This window comes from Leucoraja erinacea, chromosome 20 (genome assembly GCF_028641065.1).
Source record: "Leucoraja erinacea ecotype New England chromosome 20, Leri_hhj_1, whole genome shotgun sequence".
Lineage (NCBI taxonomy): Eukaryota > Metazoa > Chordata > Chondrichthyes > Rajiformes > Rajidae > Leucoraja > Leucoraja erinaceus.
Window position 1 is genome coordinate 11,068,548 of NC_073396.1, and position 23,017 is coordinate 11,091,564.

General features: G+C 40.4%; 1 protein-coding gene across 1 annotated transcript in view; it reads right to left on the minus strand.

The window, feature by feature from the left end:
* flii (FLII actin remodeling protein) overlaps positions 1 to 22,121 on the minus strand; it is a 43,442-nt gene extending 21,321 nt beyond the window's left edge. The window contains exons 1-15 of the mRNA XM_055651240.1: positions 21,977 to 22,121; positions 17,201 to 17,311; positions 16,429 to 16,500; positions 14,947 to 15,027; positions 13,664 to 13,749; positions 12,899 to 13,060; positions 11,616 to 11,719; positions 9,878 to 10,053; positions 8,598 to 8,755; positions 6,892 to 6,976; positions 6,325 to 6,472; positions 5,026 to 5,159; positions 3,446 to 3,658; positions 2,791 to 2,970; positions 824 to 903 (exon numbers count right to left, since the gene is read on the minus strand). Of these exons, the coding sequence (XP_055507215.1) occupies positions 824 to 903; positions 2,791 to 2,970; positions 3,446 to 3,658; positions 5,026 to 5,159; positions 6,325 to 6,472; positions 6,892 to 6,976; positions 8,598 to 8,755; positions 9,878 to 10,053; positions 11,616 to 11,719; positions 12,899 to 13,060; positions 13,664 to 13,749; positions 14,947 to 15,027; positions 16,429 to 16,500; positions 17,201 to 17,311; positions 21,977 to 22,096 (1,910 nt within the window). The 5' untranslated portion in view covers positions 22,097 to 22,121. The remainder of the gene's footprint in view (positions 1 to 823; positions 904 to 2,790; positions 2,971 to 3,445; positions 3,659 to 5,025; positions 5,160 to 6,324; positions 6,473 to 6,891; positions 6,977 to 8,597; positions 8,756 to 9,877; positions 10,054 to 11,615; positions 11,720 to 12,898; positions 13,061 to 13,663; positions 13,750 to 14,946; positions 15,028 to 16,428; positions 16,501 to 17,200; positions 17,312 to 21,976) is intronic.
* Positions 22,122 to 23,017: the final 896 nt, after the last annotated feature.

Sequence of the window (23,017 nt, forward strand, 5' to 3'; positions counted from 1 at the left end):
TTACAGAGAATAAGGGTGAAAAGTTTATCTTTAGTTTTAGCAACCCAATCATTTCAACTGCAATAGATGATAGTTTACATGCAAAAACGCCAATTTATGATTTCACAGCTATTTTTCTTTATATCAGTAACTACACTTTAAAATACTACTTTAACTTAGTTTAGTTTTTTGCCACGTGTACTGAGGTACAGTGAACAGCTTTTTTGTTGCGTGTTGGTTAGCGGAAAGACTATACATGATTTCAATCAATCCACCCACAGTGACAGATAGATACAGGGTAAAGGGAATTATGTTTAGTGCAAAATAAAGTACAGAAAAACAAAGATAGTCCGAGTATCTCCAATGTGGTAGATGGCAGTTCAGGACCATTTTTAGTTGATGATATGATAGATTAGTTGCCTGATAACAGCTGGGAAGACACTGTCCCTGAATCTGGAGGTATGTGTTTTCACATTTCTGTGCCTCTTGCCTGACGGGGGAGGCAAGAGGCAGTGTCCTGGGTTACAATTTAAGGGGTGTCTCGATGAGCACCTGAATCACTAGACACCAAAGGTTACAGGTCAAATACTCAAAGATGGAATTAATATGGATGGGTGCCCATTCGTCGGCATGGATGTGTGGGCCAAATGGCCCATTTTCATGCAGAATGACTCTATACACACCACACAATTATAAAACTCAGTGTTAAAATGTAATCTACTGTGTAGGCAAAAAAAATTTCAAAAGTCCAGTAATAAAAATAAGCAATTTCTAATTTCTTCCTCAGACTATCTTTCTCTCACCATACTATCTATGTTAGGAAGCCAATTCTTACAACTTTTACCTGGTGATGTACAGTGCTTCTTCTACTGTGTAGAAGCCACTTGCTGTTCCCCCTTCGATATAGGCAATGCTATCAAATATCTGCAGACATGAAAATCATAATTTGAGAAAGATTTAATACATTAATTACAAACATGACACAATTGAAAACAATGCTGATATTTGGATAGGTTAACAGCTCCTGCTCTGACAAGAAAAAGGTGCCATGTTTGATGATGTTATCAATCTTGATGGTAAATTCCATTGTAAACTGTTTAACTGTATTACATAGAAACATAGAAATTAGGTGCAGGATAGGCCATTCGGCCCTTCAAGCCTGCATCGCCATTCAATATGATCATGGCTGATCATCCAACTCAGTATCCTGTACCTGCCTTCTCTCCATACCCCATGATCCCTTTAGCCACAAGGGCCACATCTAACTCCCTCTTAAATATAGCCAATGAACTGGCCTCAACTACCTTCTGTGGCAAAGAATTCCAGAGATTCACCACTCTCTGTGTGTAAAATGTTTCAGGCAAATTGCTGCATGTTTTATTATGGTCTACGCTAGGGACCAAACTATAAAGAAAATATCTCTTCACTGAACACTGAAGAACAAGTCAGTGATGTTGCTACAAGTGGCTACCATTAATATTTCCATTCATGGTCAATGATAGCCAATATGAACTTAAGAATATCTTGTCTAACTTAGGAAAACCATGTCCGAATCAGGAACCAACATCATGATTGTCTGAGTGAGGCTAAACGCATATTGGAGGAACAGCATTTCATATTTCGCTTGGGCAGCTTACAGCCCACCGGTATGAATATTGATTTCTCTAACTTCAAGTAACCCCGGCATTCTCTTTCTCTAACCTTCTCCCACCCAAGTCGAACCAGCTTTTCGTTTTCACCCAACAACCAGCTACCAATGGCTTGTTTCCTTAGTCAGCGTTACTTTTTTCAATATCTTTCATTCATTGTTCTTTATCTCTCTACATCATTGTCTATATCTCTTGTTTCCCTTTTTCCTGACTAGTCTGAAGAAGGGTTTCGACCCAAAACGTCACCCATTCCTTGTGTCAAAGAACATAAGTAGAATAAAAAGTCTCAAATCTGTTCTCAAAATGAAATATCATTATTAGTCTAAACAAACTAAAAAATGAAAACAAAATCCATTCTTTATCCAGTTACCCATTGATAAAGACAATCTTGTGAAAACCAGACAAGCATGGAATCTGCACAGCCAAGTTTGAATATTGTGTAATATTTCTACATAGGAACATAGCTGGTTTGGTACATTGATTGATGAAGGGTCATATTGCCAATTGAGTTGGTTCACTACTAGCACGGTTCCTTAATGAAAAACAAACAATAATGGATTGAACTGAAAATAACTGGAGGGAAAATTCACAGGGTCCAGAGGTGGCTTACAAGAATGATCCCAGTAGGAATCAGTAGGTTAACCTATGATGAGCGTTTGTCGACATTGGGCCTGTACTCGCTTTAGTTTAGATTGTTGGGGGGACCTCATTGAAGCATACAAAATAGTGAAAGGCTTGGATAGAGTGGATGTGGAGAGGATGTCTCCACCAGTGGGAGAGTCTAGGACTAGAGGTCATAGCCTCAGAATTAAAGGACGTTCTTTTTGGGAGGAGATGAGAAGAAATTTCTTCATCAGAGGATGGTGAATCTGTGGAATGTTTTGCGACAGAAGGCCGTGGAGGCCAAGTCAGTGGATATTTTTAAGGCAGAGATAGATTCTTGATTAGTACAGGTGTCAGAGGTTATGGGGAGAAAGCAGGAGAATGGGGTTAGGAGAGAGAGAGAGATCAGCCATGATTGAATGGCGTAGACCTGACGGGCCAAATGGCCTAATTCTACTCCTATCACTTATGACCTTATCAATCAGGTAGATTCCAAATAACCACTGAGACAGTACTGATATCTAAGTGTAGCCACTTTTATACCCAATCATATACAGACCGCACTAAATTCTTCACTCTCATCGCCCATTTCCTCACGAATTGTCCTGCACTGTGCTCCAAGAAAATTACGGAGATTGACCGCATGAATGGCAGCACATGCTTTTTTATCCATTGTAGCTTCCTGACCAATCCAGTAGAATATTTGCCAGCTCAAAGCGCCGTTCTCATCTAGTATCGTCTACAAAATAAAGCAGGGTATCAAGTAGTTTAAAAGTAAGCATTCAAATACTACAACAATCTTGAGAGCACCAAAAGTATGGTTCTATTTCCAACGGCTGACATTAAAAATAAAGTTAACGCCACAAAACATTAGCAGTCATATTTACAGATTGTTAAGGCAGAAATCATATTGTGAATTATATGATCAACACTTATCAGGTTCAGAGATTATCCTGGGAAGAACTCAAATTTTGTACTTCTGTATTCAATGCAATTGATCTTCTGTCCAATTAAACATTATTTCTCTATTAATGAACGGGATAACTGCGAGTGCGCGCGCAAGTGCATGCACGTGAGTGCATGTGTATGACAATAGAGGAGAAAATAATACCAGGCGTTTTCTTGTTCTGGTTCTTGTTCACATTATGAGGGCATCATTTCATATGACATCTACTGATCTGAATTCTATTCTACTTTCTCCCTGTGATAGTTACCTTCAGGATAATGTAACAGTCTGCTTCGTAGAACTTCCCATGAAAAGTCTCGTCAATTTGAGAAGGAATAAAATTCTCTATGTGCCAAATCATGACCCCCGGGATATGGCCAACATCGTCGGTGAAGAACTCCGAATAATCAAGTGGAGGTTTCTCCAGACCCTGATCCCATCGCTTGGTGTTCAGGTCGGAGTACTTGACTTCTCCCACCTCCTGTAAGGAAAAGGGCAACAAATGGAACAGACTTTGAGATGATTGATTTATCAGCATTTATTGTTTCAAATTGACTAACTGTACGAGTACTGAACATAATTAAACCTATATTATCTAATCAATGATCTAAGAGAGCCGTGCTTCCTTTCATTCATCACAGGATTTAGAATTAAAATTACAAATTCATCTCTTTGAGTATAGTCAACCGTTGTCTCTGCTTTTCCCATTGATGTGTCTACGACAATAGGTGCAAACCAGTTCCTGAATTAAAAATCTTGATACACTAGGGGAATCCTATACTACCTGTCAAATAATTACATCCGTTCTAAGGAACTTGTTCTTGACAATGGACTGCTTTCACAGTATTCCTCTTCTGTGGGTCAGTCTAATAACTGGGCCCTTCCTGGAGTGGAGCTTCATTCCATACCCTTGGCACAAGAAGTCTAAGCTGTCAGCTGAAGAGTGGTTTCTGAGGGGAGTAAATCCCAGAATTAGTAGACCCAGTTAACACGCAATTTTTGTTTTTTGTTTGGTTGCGAAAAGGGTACTGCAAGAAACAACTTCTTGGTGAAGGTTAAGTCTTGATACCCATTACGGAATCATAAATTTGTGTTGCATTGCATCCCCCCCCCCCGCCTCCCACCACCATTTTCTTGTGGTCTTATTTAAATGTATTGATTCTTCTTGTGGCTTGTGCATTCTCTATTTGTGCATGTACAATGTTGACATTTGTTCACAAGCAGGGAGAATATTAATCAAAGACGTGTGCTTTATTTGCTGGCTGTTCACAATCATGCATGAAGGGCATGTTTCCATGCTGTATGACTCCATGACTCTATTGGTGTGAGCATGTTGGGCCGCAGGGCCTGTTTCCATGCTCTATGACTCTATGTCACTTTCTCAACTCAAACGATAGAGTTTGTTTGCTAGGATGAGGTTGGAAATACACGGCCTGAAAGACTGTGAAGTGGGAGCTGGAAGATAGGAAAAAGCTAGAATTTGCTTTGGCCAGCAAGGATGTGCTATACTTTTCTCGGATCAGAGGATGAACTTGATTTTTATGTTTATCAACCTACTCATCTACATTGATGATCATACAGACTCCCTTAATTTCCCTCTGTCCTTGTTGTTTAGGAATACTGTTGTTTATACAGTGCTGCAGTTTGTAATAATCTGGAGATTGTTCATTTTAAAAGAACATACAGAAACCTGCCAAATTATCAAGATAACCATCCTCCTTTGATTTTACTGTTTATATATTTACAGAAGCTTTAAATTGTTAGAAAAGAGTCACACATTAGCAGTTATTCCTTCAAGAGATATCCACATTATTCTGTTAATGTCTGCAATCAGAATCAAAGATTTACCTCCATTTTTTTGTTCTTGTCATGTGTTACATCGCTCATTCCTTTCAGTACTTGTTTGGCCTGGTCATCTTGGGAGGAGTCCTTTCTTCTCCGGAGACGCATTTTTCGAGCTATTGGATCCCGAGGAGTGACCCCTTTTTTTCCCAAAAGCGAAAATTAAATAAAAATTAAACCTATTTTTGTTTATACTTTATTTAAGATGCAGAACCCAATTCACCCAAAGCCTGAGTATTGGTCAGGGATCAATATCAGCTAAACTGTAAACAGCTTGATCCCGTAGACTTGGCTTATAGAGTAATAGCTTCAGTGATATATTGAAAAGCTTCTGATGCCCAGAAACACTTCCAATGAAGACCAAAATATACTCGAGGAACAAAGCCTCATCTTCTGGCCACACTGCAGCCTTCTGAACTCAACATCAAATTCTTCAACTTCTGATAACTTGTTTTTTAATTCTATTTGTATCAGAACTGGCTATTTCTGACTGATTTTGTCACTACTTTCTCTCCTTTAGTGCAGCCTAGCCTGTTGAGCATGCTTCACAGCCCCGCTAATAGCAACACAAAAAAAGCATAATCTGATTCCGGGAAATTATAAAATAAAAGAATGAATTTTGCAAATAATTTTTCTTTGAAACTTTAAGGTTGTAAACTTTAAGGTTTAGATTTACAACAGTCTGCAATCCGAGAGTGGCAAAATAACAGCATTCATTGTAAGATCAGAGAAGGTTTGAGTTAGAACACGAGTAGATGCCCGATTTATTTTATTAAAAGAAAAAGGATTTAATATGATTCTAACCTCATTGTGAACCATCTTGCTCTCTGCTTGCCATGATCCTGGCCTCTTCCCTGTCCTATGAAGTTTCTTTTTCACAGACTGTTTCTTTCACTGGCCTGAGAACTCACTTCTCAACATACTGACTGAACCCGTCACACTTTGGTGCTAAACACTCAAAACAGGTTCTGCCCTTTTCCTGCCTCCATGTTCTACTGCCTCCCACCCCCACTCATTTCAGTCTGAAGAAGTGATCCGACCCAAAACGTCACCCATCCTTTTTCTCCGGAGATGCTGCCTGACCTGCTGAGTTACTTCAGCACTTAGTGTCTATCTTTGGTATAAATTAGCATCTGCAATTCCTTACTCAAAACAGAGTTATTTTCCAGTTCACTCTGTAATGTCACTACAGAATGGTTTGGTGAGATAACAATGTCATCTTTTCAGCTAGATATTTCAGCTTAATAGGATGACATGAAATAAGTTGCACAAAGTGAATAAACATAATGTCTCAGTTGTCTGTACCTCCAGCAGCTGCTGCGACTGCAGCCGGTGATGCACCAGCCAATCTAAGCTGGTTCTGCAAGGAGAAGTCAATATTGTAAAACTCTGCTGTTTGATCCACTGGTTTAGGGGGCATAATCAAATTAGGATTTTCCCGAACATCCAGAATCTAAAAGATTAGAATAAATTAAATTAACTTCTTAGAATGAAGGGATAAATGACACAATATTGAAGATCGGAAATAAAATAGACAGGAAGAAAAATTAACCCAGTTTTAATTTTTTTTTTTTTCCATATTAATAAGGTGGTATGATTTTAGTGGGGTCATTTCTACGCAAATGTCGACCAAACATTATTCCCTTATCATACACACTGTAAATGGCTCGAATACTTAGAAGGAAAACAGTTACAACTCAAAACACTCTCCTTCATCTTGCCCACGATAAAAATAATATTTTCCCAACTACACATGCTCTGAAAATTGGCCCACCCGAATTGAAAAAAAAAAGCGCATCATCATATGTACATAGCCTCTAATAACTTGGTATTCTACAAAACTGAATGAAAGTTGTGTTAGAATTAAGCTACCTGTATATCTCCAAGAAAATGGATGGCTTCAGGCAGAGTGACCAGACGATTTTTAGTAAGAATCAGCTTCTTTAATTTTGCACATCTGCAATTAGAAATCTATGTTAAAATTTTCACTTCTAAGGAGCAGAAAAAGTCTGGTTTACATTTTCTTCACAATATAGGAGAGTCATGGCGGCTCAATGTTCAACCTACACGTAACTAACCGTAAGCAAGCTGGGTATAGGTGGAAGATCATACTCAATCTTGGCCACGCCAGATGAAGGTAGTGGGTAGGGGGCATTGGAGTTAAATGATGAAAGGAAGAGAATCAGTCATGACGGTCAACACTGGAGAAAGACTGGATAGACTCGGCTTGTACACGCTGGAATTCAGAAGATTGAGGGGGGGATCTTATAGAAACGTACAAAATTCTTAAGGGGTTGGACAGGCTAGATGCAGGAAGATTATTCCCGATGTTGGGGAAGTCCAGAACTATGGGTCACACACACAGTTTAAGGATAAGAGTGAAGTCTTTTAGGACCGAGATGAGAAAATAATTTTTTTACACAGAGAGTGGTGAATCTGTGGAATTCTCTGCCACAGAAGGTAGTTAAGGCCAGTTCATTGGCTATATTTAAGAGAGAGTTAGATGTGGCCCTTGTGGCTAAAGGGATCAGGGGGTATGGAGAGAAGGCAGGGACAGGATACTGAGTTGGATGATCAGCCATGATCATATTGAATGGCGGTGCAGGCTCGAAGGGCCGAATGGCCTACTCCTGTACCTATTTTCTATGTTTCTATGTAACACTTACCCGATTACCAGCCACGGGCTCCATGGGGCCACATTTGGCTGGTAAATCCTGCAAACAGCTGATTTACACTCATCATTTCAGCTTTGACTAAATAATCATTACCCTAGTGAAAGTACTGAAGCATCATATACATTATTTTCCTTCCTCCCCATATAAAATAGCATTCATAGCAAAAGGATTTGAGTATAGAAACAGGGAGGTTCTACTGCAGTTGTACAGGGTCTTGGTTAGACCACACCTGGAGTATTGCGTACAGTTTTGGTCTCCTAATCTGAGGAAAGAAATTCTTGCCATAGAGGGAGTACAGAGAAGGTTCACCAGACTGATTCCCGGGATGTCAGGACTTTCATATGAATACAGACTGGATAGACTCGGCTTGTACTCGCTAGAATTTAGAGGATTGAGGGGGGATCTTATAGAAACTTACAAAATTCTTAAGGGGTTGGACAGGCTAGATGCAGGAAGATTGTTCCCGATGTTGGGGAAGCCCAGAACAAGGGGTCACAGTTTAAGGATAAGGGGGAAATCTTTTAGGACCACGATGAGAAAAACATTTTTCACACAGAGCGTGGTGAATCTCTGGAATTCCCTGCCACAGAAGGTAGTTGAGGACAGTTCATTGGCTATATTTAAGAGGGAGTTAGATGTGGCCCTTGTGGCTAAAGGGATCAGGGGGTATGGAGAGAAGGCAGGTACAGGATACTGAGTTGGATGATCAGCCATGATCATATTGAATGGCGGTGCAGGCTCGAAGGGCCGAATGGCCTACTCTTGCACCTATTTTCTATGTTTCTATATTTCTAAAACTATACCCCGGCACAATTTCTGCCTTGTGGACCCCAAGGGTAAATTAATTCAAAACACTGCCGTAAGAGGACTTAATACAGGAAGCAGAAGCTGAAGAATGAATACCTGCACAGACTCTCTGGGACCAGCTCAAGGTTATTATTGGCTGCCATAAATTCCTCCAAGTTGGCCAATTTTCCAATGCCTGATGGGATTCCATCGAAATCCAGCTTGTTTGAGTTCAAGTACAACTTCTTTATTTTTGTTAACTTGCAGATGGCTGACTGCAGAAGAAAAACACGGTCAATTTTGGAGCTGAACACAATTACACATCACTCACTGCTTGTTACTGTCATTGTAAGTAAACTGTTGCTTGGGTCTGATTAGATTCATTTGTTTTAGTACAGATTTGCAAGCAAATTCATTTGCTCCAGAGCTTGTAAGCATTTACATTTCACTTCCATCAGCCCTTTTCTGCACAGATAATAATCAAAACAGCAAAATAAAAAGCTGAGTTTCATCACAAGAGGCTAGAAGCAGCAAGAACTAATTATGCTTCACATCAACAAACACCTTCCCTTTATCCCTATGCATAAAATAAGCTGTAGGTTTATACATTATTCTAAAAGTGTGTGGGCTGAATTGATGTAGAAAGGACATGCACATCAAATTCAATGAAACAGTATGTCAAAGGACAAAGACACAGTGGTGGTCTCAAGCCCCTAGCACTGGGGAATTCAGAAAATGAGTGCATCATATTTTCTTCCTTATTACCAGATGTTGGCAAGTATGTTAACATAAGTTCAGCACCCATATTCAAGTATAAAAGGTGACAAGATTGATTTGAATTTGCCAAGTTTCCTTAGTTTTCCAAACTAATGCCAATCACAAGATGAACGATGCTCATACCTGCACACACTCTTTGGGATCAGATCCAAGTTATCATTGGCTCCCATAAATTCCTCTAGAATTGTCAGTTTCCCTATGCCCGATAAGATTCCATCGAAATCCTGTTTGTTCGTGTTCAAATACAACAAATGTAGCTCATTTGAAAGATACAAAACTAAAAAAGAATCTCTTTCATTCTCCCAAGGATAGGATCAAACTTGAATAGTCAATATTTGATCTTCGAGAGGCATACTACACCCACGAAAGGTGCAAAGTAGGTTGTGCCCAGGACAGATAGTTTCTCCCAGGTGATTTACAGTAATGCTTCCAATACCCCAGAATTATTGGCCTAGTAAAAAAAACTCTTTGATCTGTAAACCACTCAAATGAAGCTGTCATTAATAGAGATAGAAATATAAAAATAATCACAGCTAAAACAATAACTGGCATTATCTTTCAAGTCGATTTGCCATAACACATTTGCACAACCTATTTTTTAAATAATATTATTATCGTACAGGAAGTGAAGTGAGTTGGTTGCGGGAGAGGTTCAGTGTGTCCAGCTGCGTCCACTGATCGATGCAGAGTGAGAGCTCGGAGATCTGGTTGGTGCTGAGGTTCAGCCGCCGCAGAGACGAGAGGGTATACAAGCACTCAGGTACCCGGCTAAGATCATTACAAGACAAGTCCACATCTGCAAAACAAATTGCAACACTTTTAAGATTTGAGAAGTTTAAAACACATGTTTGATCATGCTCGAATAAGCAAGGCTACAGGTTAGGATGATTGCCAGGCACATACATTTTAAATATCTTAATTTAAAATTTTAATCTTATGAATAAAATTACCATGTGAACTTGCCCTTTACCTAGACATCAGTCAATTTTTGAAAGAATTAACCTGACATTATTTCTAAAATATTCCCTTCATGGAAGCAGTTCTAACCCAAAAACAAAGCACCAAAATCTTTCTTGGGAGGATCCTATGCATGCCCTTGGCGGACTTTATATTCTTGCTTTTGGCACAAGGATAAGGCCAGGGCAAGTCCAGTTGCTTCACTGTTGCTCCTGGTACTCTGTTACAGAGCAGGGTTTGTTTAAAACTAATCATCAATTCCCATCATAAGAAGAGCAAAAACAATTGTAAGTTAGATGCAGGTGACATTCACGTTACAGCCACTCAGATAACCAAAATTTACTCTTATGGAATTCATAATATGCAACCAAAAATAAAGCATCATTGACTCAAAAGTTTGAGATATCGAATAAAATTCACTTCATAGAATTGATGTGAAAAACAAACACAATTTCTTTCAGCTAATATTTCTTTATGGAGGTATGGATATCGCGGTTTTCCATAATACAAAGCCACACCATGGACCATTTACTGAGGAAAGAAAACCCCTCACACCCACTGTAACGTGGGAGTCGGCTGTGCTCATATATTACTGAGATGAGTCAGTACATGAGCTGCTATCACACAGCGCAGGAGACTCAGATTCGATCCTGATCTCAGGTGCAGTCTGTGTGGATTTTGCACGTTCTCCCTGTGACAACGTGGGCTTCTTCTGGGTGCTCCTGTTTGCTTTCACATCCCAAAGATGTGCAAGTTTGTAGGTTAAGTGCCCCTAGTCTATGGGGAGTGGCTGTGAAAGTGGAATATAGAACGAGGGTGAACGACTGATCAATGGTTAACGTGCACAACGTGGGCCAAAGGACTGTTTCCACGGTGTCTTTTTCAATCAATCAATACATAGAGCGAAAAAGGTTGTCAGTTTCACTCAACAGAACTGAAACCAAGCAATTAAATAAGATAGACACAGATTCAGAAAGTAATTAGTACCCTATTAATAGTGACTTACAATCAAAGAAAACAAATGATTAAATGGACAGCCACAATTTCACAAAGCAAGTCCATCACACTTCCATCCAGGATTAGGATGAATGTCAACGTCAAGCCACGGTCAAATTGCTGCTTAAAATGGCTTATATTAAGAATGTGCAACATAACAAACTGATATAACACAGAGCCACACAAGGCAAGTGAGCAGAAATAGGTAAGAGACTGTTCTTAAAGCTAGAGGACTGTGTGATGGAGACATTGGAATCATTGAGCTGTATAAAATTTCAAAGGGGAAGGCAAATGTAATGCAAGATTTTGCAAACAAAGACATGTAGGGGAAAGAGATTTTTTTTTAATGAACAGCTGGACTGAAATGTGCAGAAGCAGCTCAATTTAACAATGGATTTGTCTTACCCAACAGACCAGACAGGGCCTCGAGGCTTGTAGGCAAGTTGCTTTGTGTGCGTTGTGTATTTCTGAGATGCAGTGTTTGTAGAGCTGTCATTGCAGGAAGCTGCCTGCAAGAGAATTAGTACAATGAATTATACACCCTGCTGGAATTCCATCAAACCTGCAGATTAATGCACAAAACTAAAGTAAACCCTGGTCAACTGTTCAGTGGTATAGAAAATGGAAATTGTTCTAAGTTATCATCTCTATTATGATGCTTCAGCACAGAAACAAGCCATTCTATCAATTGTGCCATGATTTATTACCAATAACAATAACTGTTAGAACGCTTACCATTGTGAGTGGTGGAAACAAACGTGTTTGATACTTTGGTGCTGTTCTTGCTTCATTGGCAGAAAAAAAGCCTCATGGAGCATACTACGGGAAAATTAACTTTGTAGCTGAATGCCCCATGGTTCCAATCACTCTACGATAGCCATTCACTGACATGACAATAGCTCGTCAGCCAGAAAGACCAAACATTCTTATCAAAGCATTTAACAATTGGGCCATTCTTTGGAAAGTGAACCAAAATGTCACACACGTGACCAGGTGGCATCACATAAAGTAATACATGAAAAAAAAATTATTGTAAGAGATTAATCTTATTCATTGCTATTTTCACACAGAGAGTGGTGAATCTCTGGAACTCTGTGCCACAGAAGGTAGTTGAGGCCAGTTCATTGGCTATATTTAAGAGGGAGATGAGGCCCTTGTGGCTAAAGGGATCGGAGGGTATGGAGAGAAGGCAGGTACAGGATACTGAGTTGGATGATCAGCCATGATCATATTGAATGGCGGTGCAGGCTCGAAGGACTATAATGCATCTGCTAAGGATATGAACATTCTAGCTTTATAACATTCGCAGAGTTTGTAAGATAAAACGGAGTCATGAAAAAAATGTTTCCGTGTGAGGCCACACACGTGACCAGTCATATTTGACGTCTGACCCTAAACAAACATTGTCAACATAACAAAACATTCACTTGATAAACTTAAAAAAAATGAATCATATATACAGTACAAAACAATATACCTGTCATGCTTTCAGAATTAGAAGAGATGTATTCCCCAATTTTTCATATTGATGGTCACACACGTGACTAAGACTGGGGCCAATTTCTGAAAGTATTTTCACTTTTACCATGGTGCCCGTTCAAACACCTGACTCATTTGTCAGCTTCTGTTATTTAATTTTTTTATGACATGAAATTAAACAGAGAGACTTGCTTTTGGTTGTCACTTACCGCATTTGCGCATGCATGAGTGGGTTGTTATTCAAAATTAGTGTCTGGAGATGAACCAAGCGTCTCATCTGAGGAGGCAAACTCTCCAGCTTATTTTCACTCAGGTCCAAGTATAGCAAATCAGTGAGGTTTATAAACAGTTGGTTTGGGATGTTGTCAATACTGCAAAAGAAAACAAAGTATTAGAAATCAGAATATATGATATCCAAATACAAGGAAAAAAATGACAAGCAAACTAGTGTCATCTATCCAGGTTTTCCAGAGATGCTTCCTGACCAACCGAGTTACTCTAGTATTTTGTGCCTTTCTTTGATACAAGCAGTATCTGCAGTTCCTTGTTAAATCATAATGATGTTATAGCACAACTCGCTGGGACATGCGTTTCACTCTTCATTGTATCTGTGAAGGGCAGTATCAAGCTAGAGCTGGAGGTTTTTCCTGCTATACATGTTGCCAGGGAAAGATGTGAAGTGGTGGGAAGTTGGTTGGGCTTTGTAGGGGAGGCAGGGTTATGGAAATTACACTCGGGCATATAACTACAAGAGCCAACTTCAAAACTATGAGCAAAAGCCAGCAAGTAAGCACCTCAGTACTGGAGGTAATTTGGTCCAACAGTTCCACAGAACAAACTTATCTTCCAATATCTATTCAATGATTGCACAATTTCATACACATAGTACAAATTGAAAAAATTGAAAACATAAAACAGAAAAAAGTTTTTAAAAATCCCACAACCAATGTATTTACGGTGGGATTCATGCCTACCTGTTATGACTCAAGTTGAGCACCAGCATGTTTTTAGCATTCTCTAGTTCCCTAGGAATCTCAGTCAACTGATTATAGCTGAGGTCCTGAAACACAAAGTGTATGTCAGTGCATCAAGTACATTCTCAAAGCAGAAGAACAATCTTATTTGGATAAATTATTTCCCCAAAACAGATATCGTTATTTCCTCTTGAGATTGCAGTGCATTTGCACAGAACATCTTTTGAATGCTTGCCTTCAGAATCTTTGATGTTAACAATTGTAGCATTAAAGGAGGTGAAAAGGATGGGATTGAAAATGACATACTGTTCTGTGACTACGATTTCCCATTTGATAAATGCTGCTCAAAATATCTAAGCATATTGTAGATGGCACCGGTTATACGAGGGATTTGGGTTTGATCCTGACCACATGTGCTGTTGTACGAAGTTTACATGTTCTTTGTGTATTTGCATAGATATCTACCAGGTGCCCTTGTAATATGAAAGACATGTGGGTAGATTAATTGGTTACTATAAATTACCGCATACAATACGGAAATTGTAAAATAATCAATGGGAATGGAGGTTGATGTGCATGTGTGAGAGGACAGGTTGCAGGTTTACAGGGAAATAAGAGGACTAGAATGTATAGAATTGATTTACCAGAAGCCTCGATAAGCCAAATGGCCTCCTGAGTCATAATAAGTATGAAAGAGTTGCAGAATAAATCAATGTTTGGTTTGTTCACCTTTGAAGCAAATATACACAATCGCACAGAAATGCTAGAGCAAGATTGAACTGTACCAACAGTGGTAGCTTCCAATCTCTGGTCCTTCGTTCCTTTGGAAAATGCTGAGCATAGGCCACGTGCTAAGGCAGAACTGGGCAATACAAAATAATTGAAGCTGATACTGAACTAGAAAAGCCTGCCAATGCTGAAGGTCTTGACCTCACCCACAGAAAACCATGTACTTCCTTCCCATCAACTTCTCCTGCCAATTACCATATTCTCCTATAAAAAATGACACTCATTGGGAATCTGATGGATGAAAATTTCATGGGATTTACAAAGCATACAAAAAACATCAAGAACTGAGGCAGCAAGATGATACTGAAATATCCTCTATTTTTGTTAAATATTTGATTTGAAACAAATATAACCAGTAGAGAACTTTAAAAACCACTCCTGAATGCTCCTCTAGCTTTACATATTTATTGTTAAGTAATCTTCAGGAAGTAATATCCAGAAAATATTTTCCGCACAGTGAATGCAATGCCCTGTAATAAACCCTTTAAACCTACCAGCACAGAGAGATCATCCAACTGGAAAATGTCATCAGGAACACCAGAATTTTTCAAGTTATTAGCTCGAGCAACAATGGCCTATGGAGAACACAAAGGATATTTTAGACATTTACTGTTCCATGATAGTTAAAAAGTGGTTTTAATCAAATACGGAACACTAACATGTCAAGGTCTGAATAAATTACAAAAGTCTAAAAAGCTGATTTGCAGATTAGATTCTTTCATGAACAATATGTTATGCATACCGTCTAAATATAACTTAGTTACAGCTACAAATACTCAAGATTTCATGCTTGGAAGTGTATCTGAGCTTGGGATCACAAAATTACAATGTAAAATGGTGATCCCAATAAAAGAACCATTAAGGATGTTCTGGAAAGTAGGATCAGGAACAGAAATGATGAAGGAAGTGGCCATAATTAACATAGAAACTAGGTGCAGGAGTAGGCCATTCGGCCCTTCGAGCCTGCACCGCCATTCAATATGATCATGGCTGATCATCCAACTCAGTATCCTGTACCTGCCTTCTCTCCATACCCCCTGATCCCTTTAGCCACAAGGGCCACTTCTCCCTCTTAAATATAGCCAATGAACTGGCCTCAACTACCTTCTTTGGCAGAGAGTTCCAGAGATTCACCACTCTCTGTGTGAAAATAGCAATGAATAAGATTAATCTCTTACAATAATTTTTTTTCATGTATTACTTTATGTGATGCCACCTGGTCACGTGTGTGACATTTTGGTTCACTTTCCAAAGAATGGCCCAATTGTTAAATGCTTTGATAAGAATGTTTGGTCTTTCTGGCTGACGAGCTATTGTCATGTCAGTGAATGGCTATCGTAGAGTGATTGGAACCATGGGGCATTCAGCTACAAAGTTAATTTTGTGCGAATGTTATAAAGCTAGAATGTTCATATCCTTAGCAGATGCATTATAGTCCTTCGAGCCTGCACCGCCATTCAATATGATCATGGCTGATCATCCAACTCAGTATCCTGTACCTGCCTTCTCTCCATACCCCCTGATCCCTTTAGCCACAAGGGCCACATCTAACTCCCTCTTAAATATAGCCAAGTAACTGGCCTCAACTACATTCTGTGGCAAAGAATTCCAGAGATTCACCACTCTCTGTGTAAAAAATGTTTTTCTCATCTCAGTCCTAAAAGATTTCCCCTTTATCCTTACACTGTGACCCCTTGTTCTGGGCTTCCCCAACATCGGGAACAATCTTCCTGCATCTAGCCTGTCCAACCCCTTAAGAATTTTGTAAGTTTCTATAAGATCCCCCCTCAATCTTCTAAATTCTAGCGAGTACAAGCCGAGTCTATCCAGTCTTTCTGGATATGGGGACTTAAGGGACTATGCAGTTAAAAATATCCACATTTTTAAAAACTTTGTTTTATCTTGAACTGCTGCTTCAAGAATAGCTGGAATTGGTTCCCATAGTCCTTTCTGAAATGACCGGTCTTATTACTCACCCGCAAGCAAGGCAGACTAGAAAGATCTCCATGAAGTGTTGTCAAACTGTTATGACTCACTGATAAATGTTCCTACAATGAAACCAAAACCTTTGGGTTAGAGCAGAGTAAACCATTTCACATTTTTTTGTAACGAATCAACACTTTACAAAAATTACTGGCACAAACAATGACCCAGTTTTGTAAACATGCAAAGGAAATAATCTATAGTTCTATAATTTACAGTAACCAAGACCTCAAATTCTAAGCATGATAGAGAACAATTTATTTTTGCCACTATTATTAGCCAATTTGCGGACAAGATCACAATCCAACAAAATAAATAATTCTATCATAAGACAACTGCATCTCCTAATAAGAGTGACTCTGACTAGAGTTGACTTCCATGGAAGTAAATTCCTTTCTGGCCACCCATTATGTGTGAACATAGACAGAACCAAAAGGGTACCAGGTCATAAGAAGATTCACAATCAACATGGCCCTCACACCAATGCATAAATAGTTCCAAACTGATTGGTGATCAAGTGTAGACAGACAGCTCATTTCAACCATATTCACCGATAGTAATAACAGTATAACAAAGCTTTTTCCTCCGTGCAGTCCACATTGGTTGAAATCGAGAGGTTCGTTGCGTGGGAAAACTAAAGTGGATGCCATTAATATGAATTAACCCTCAAAGGAGATATTGCTTTGCACTGAAAAATTAAGGGGAGGGTGATACAAAAAACATTTGCATTTTAATTTTGTTTGTAATTTGAAAGAAACACTTTACCAGTTTATGAAGAGAAGCCAATTCCTCGGGTAAGTAGCAAAGTCCTGTTCGGTTCAGTTTCAGCCATCGCAAACTGGTCATACACTTAACATGTTCAGGAAAATAACCACCCTTTGAAAAAGAAACAAACATTACATTTTGCTTTCGAAACATGCCCTGGTCATGCATCTACATATTTCAAGCAGACGTCAATGTGGTTAAAATAACAACATCAACATAACTTCCACACAAGTTATATAATTAAGAAAAAATTCAAAGCTGTATCAAAATCTCAAAGGCAGTGACCAAGAGTACAACCACTCAGTGACATCATTTAAAAGCCAAGCCTCAATTTTCACAGGTACGCCCGCACTAGCTAGTTCTACCTTATCATCTTGTTCAATCCTCCACTGTATCTAAATTGCAAGACTGCTCGTCTGGCATGAGACTTACTTATTATTGAATGTTTAAATTGTATGTTGAAGTTCCAACATAAGTTTAATCTTGGATATCGTAGCCATTACATCACCGCTAAAGTGTACATATTATGTATACTTGCCACTCTCCATAATGCAGCTCACACATTCTCTCTCTCCAAACAAAAAAAAGGTATAATGCAAGATATAAAGCACCCACATTTTGCACAGCTAGATCCCATTAACAATTATGTAAATTTCTAAAAATGGACACGGTGCTCGAATAACTCAGCGACTCGGGCAGCATTCCTGGGGAACATGGATAGATGTTGTTTCAGGCCGGAACCCTTCTTCTGACTGATGAAGGGTCTGACTCGAAACGGCACATCCGTGATTTTAGTTTACTTTACAGATCCAGCGCGAAAACAGGCCCTTCGGCCCACTGGGTCCACACCGGCCAGCGATCACCACATATTAACACTATCCCACACCCACTACCAAGCCAATTAACTTACAATCCTGTACGTCTTTGGAGTGTGGGAGGAAACTGAAGATCTCGGAGAAAACCCACACAGGTCAGGGGGAGAACGTACAAACTCCGTACAGACAGCACCCTTAGTCAGGATCAAACATGGGTGGCCGGCGCTGCATTCGCTGTAAGGCAGCAACTCTACCGCTGCGCCACCGTGATCTCCAGGAATGCTGCCAAACCCACTCAGTTACTCCAGCACCAGGGACACACACACAGAACATGCCCTTAATAATTTCTATTGATTTACTATACAATGCATCATCACTTGGTTTGGCAACTTCTCTGCCAAGACCTCAGGAAATGGCAGAGTTGTGATTACCGCTCAGTCTATCACACAAACCACCTAACCCTGCAGGTCACACTGGATAGGTAAAGCAGCGGAAACGTCCACGTCGCGGGGCTGGAAACTGGAAGTATCCTGAGCTGATTCTGCTACCACCATCATCTATTGCGACAATGGATGGCTTCCACTGATTGTCGCCGGAAGCTTGCATCCTTTTTAGTGCGGATCATGACAGCGAGGTCAACATTTGTAACAAGAAGGACACGAAAAGAAGAAGATAAAGCAGGAAACACAATTAAGGACCACGCACTCCCCAGTCATTCCTTCTTCTCTCTCATCAGGCAGAAGACACTAACCAATTGAAAGCACATCATGAACAGCTTATTCCCCTTTCCAAACTACTAGAACAGACTTCTCTTAAGACAAGGGTGCAGACCCGATTTCACAACCTACTTCATTGCAGCCCTGACACTTTCTCTCGAGCAGTAACACTATAACACTGTGACACTATATTCTGCACCCTGGAATTATACTCATTGCACCTCCTGGATTGTACCCATGTATGGGATGATTTGACTGGATAGTACACAAATGAAGTTGTCCCACTGTGCCTCGGTACATGTGGCAATACTAAACTAATACAATGTAAATACGATTTTTGATTAAGCATGTTAATCTAATGGAGACATGCGGGGCACTTCAGACCCTTGGAATGCACTCCCCATGTCCTATACAGCCACAGTACAGAAGAGTCACCAGCTGGAGCAATTCAATCTCTGCATCTTGGAGCCTGAGCAACAGCTGTCACATTCCATCCACGGCGCTGAATTTTGTGAACTGCATATTTTGGAAGAGGATCACCCACCATCATAGCACAGGTAGAGAAGGGCTGAGCTAATCTAATCGTACCATGCGGGATACTTTGGACCCATGGAATACATATCTCATGACCTGTACAACCACGGCAGATAAAGCAACACTCAAAACAAAAAGCTGGCGGGTATTTCAGGAGTCCTCATTCCCCAAGCAATATTCAATTTCTAATTCTGATGGGGGAAAACTAACGCTCTCTTGCCTATCACTGCCACGGCCAGGAGCATACCACCACGGGTAGCTCAGCTGCACAGGGAAAGAGAAAACAAAGCCAAGAGTGACAGCAATAAGATGTTCTATAGTTAGCAGAGCTTCAGCAGTCACAGGCCTCATTCCAGGAAATGTGTTGCTTCCCTGGTGGCAAAGTAAAGAGCATCACTAAGTCCTGGCAGAATCTTTTGGACAAGGAGAGTGAACAGCCACAGACTGTGGCCCATATTGCTACCAATGACATAGGCAGAAATAAGAATGCAGACATATTTTATTGAATTAGGTGATATATTAAGAAAAAGAGCCTCAAACTGTGGTAATCTCAAATTGACTTCCATGACCAATGAATACAAACTTAGGAGGATAACACTGACGAATGGCTAGCAGGAAATTTGTGCAAAAGGAAGGGCTTTAAAGTCCTTCGCTTTGCTAAAGAAAATGCATTGAAATGGGCCCTTTAGCCCAACTCATCAATGCTGCCCAAAGCATCTTCTTGAGCTGGTCTCACCTGTAATTGGCCCATAGCCCCCAAAACTTTACCTATCCATGTACCTTGTAAACATTGTAACTGTACCCACCTCTACTACTTTCTCTGACAACCCGTTCCCCATCCGCCCCACCCTCTGCTCGGAAAATGTGCTTCGCAAGCCCTCTTTAAATCTTTCTCATCTTAAACGTAGGACTCCAGTTTAAACTCTTCTTCCCTGGGAAAAAGACTGTAACAATCCATTTTATCTATGCCCCTCACGATCTGATATAAGGTCACTCTTCCGCCTCCTTCATTCCAATGAAAATAGTCCCAGTTTATCCAGTTTCTACTTAAAACTCAAGTCTCATCAATATTCTATTGAAACTTTTCTGCACCCTATTTCGCTTCATCTCATCCTTCCCATAGTATAGTGACCAGAACTACACACAATACCCTAAGTGGTCTCCACAACATCTTATACTGTTGCAACATCAAGTCCCAACTCTTGTCCTCATGTCCCAACCGATGAAGGCAAGCATTTATGCAGCTTCTTCACCATCTAATTTACCCGGGTCACCATTTTCAGGAAACCATGTACTTGTACCCCTTGGTCTCTCTCTTCTACCGCATTTCCCATGGCCTTTTCATTCACTGTGTATGTCCAGCCCTGGATTAACTTAGTGAAATCTATCACATTGCACTTGCACAAATTAAATTCCAACTGCCATTCCTTGTCCCACTTTCCAATTGATCCAGATCCTGTTGTATCTTTAGACAATCTTCATCACTGTCCACCACACTACCAAATTTGATGTTTTCTGTAAACTTACTAATTATACCATCTACAATCCTTCCTCATATCATTAATATATATCATTATCCATGATGATACTATGCAGGATTTTGTCAAAAGCCTGGCTAAAGTCCACGTAATCCACACCTGCTCTGATACATTTACACCTCAAACACAGCCTTGCGACAGCCATTCTCACAATGGCCCACTCCAAAATGGCTGTTCCGCTGTAATTCAGGTCCTTTTGAATTTTTGAATCCTCTCACGGGAGACCTACTAGCAAGGTCTTTGGGGACAAAAAGGCATGGGAAACGTTGTGGGGAAGATAGGACTTATCAATGTCAGACAGGCTGTGGCTTAACAGAACTAGGACTAACTTCCTTGCAGGCAGATTTGGGGAGGGTTTAATTGAGCTTGGCAGTGGAATGGGAAGTTGAGAAGGTCCAAAAGAGAGAAAAACAGACTTGGGAATAGAAGCTAAAAAAGTGAGGTTGTTTAGAAGGAAGAACAAATAAAGGCTGGAGGTTTAAAGGAGTCTGTTGTGGAGCATGTAGATAGCCAAAGCGCTTATAGCACTGCATGAAACATGTTATAAAGTTGTGCAGTTATTTAACATTCTTGTTTAAAGGCTTTTCAACCAAAATAGGGAGGGGCTAAGCGAGAGGAAGAGACCGAAAGAAGAAGGTGGTGAGGTAATCTTGGTTGAAGAAACAATTAAGTCAATAAGGTCAAGAGATGGAAAGTTAACTATGCTATTTTGCACATTTTCAACTAACTTCTATGTCATTTGTCTTCCATGATGTTATGATTCTCCTTTCATCAATAATCCTGGAAAATGTTTGTGTCTCAAAGTTTACATTTGCCAAAGAAAAAACAATAGATTAAGCCAAGAATTAAGCCGGTATTATGATTGAATTTCTATTTTAATAACAAAAGTTTCATAACTTTCTAAGGAAAGTAGTTATCAATGAAGCTGGTAATGACATCAAGATCATGAATTCTGCATTAACTGTCAACACAAAGCACATAATATCAATACATTCGGCAGGATAGAAATATTACGACTATGTAGAACTATACAAACACCCCACAGGCCTAGGCTGCCTGCCTCTTACAATCAGATTGCTGCTCAATAATAAAGTCATAATATCACACAACTGACCAGGGAACAGCTCATTTCTACACAGAACATTAATATTCAGCGTGGTGTAACTGACTTACTTTAAAATCATTTCCACTTAGATCCACACCCCTGATGAAGGGCAAGACTCCGGTGGCAGCCATGGCCGCTGTGACAGTCCACCTCAACCTACACCCATTAACCCCGCCCTTCCTTCGCATCTCATTGGCCAGCACCTGTCACATGGGCGGGCACTGACCGATCTCGATCAGTGTCATTGGCCGAAACCTCTATCAATCACAAGCCGTCCATCAGGTTTGGTTGCGCGGCGTCTCACCCACTTCCGGATGTGAGCGCATGCCCCGCCCCCTCTCCCGTTGATCGACAGCCCCAGGACCTTAAGTTGGGCAATCGAAGTGTGCAGGAAGTACCAAAGATCCTATCCTAGCTAAGCAAAGCTAAGCTAAGCTATAGGATCTTTGGGAAGTACAGGGTGGAAATTGGTGGCAGATAAAAATGCTGGAGAAACTCAGCGGGTGAGGCAGCATCTATGGAGCGAAGGTGACGTTTCAGGTCGAGTAGTAGTGAAGTCCATGAGTTCTGCATGAGTGCTGGAGGTAGCACCGATGCAGTCGTCAACGTTACGGAGATAGAGTTCGGGGATTGGGCCGGTGAACGCCTGGAACAGGGATTGTTCAACGTAAGAAGGGTCTCGACCTTAAGCACGGGTCGGGTACCGTGGCGCTGCGCCAGAGACCAGGGTTCGATCTTGTCTACGGGCGCTTGTCTGCACGGGGTTTGTACGTTCTCCCCTGGGTTTCCACCGAGATCTTCGGTTTCCTCCCACACTCCAAAGATGTTCAGGTTTGTAGGTTAATTTGCTTGATATGAATGCAAAGTTGTCTCTGGTGTGTGTAGAATGGTGTTAGTGTGCGGGGGTCGCTGGTCGGTTCCTGCCTTCTCTCCATATCCCTTAACTCCACTATCCCTAAGAGCTCTATCTATCGATCTCTCTCTTTTGAAAGCATCCAGAGAACCAGCCTCCACCGCCCTCTGAGGCAGAGAATTCCACACACTACCAACTCTGTGTGGAAAAAGTTTTTCCTCGTCTAAATGGCTTACCACAACAAAGAGTTGTGTTC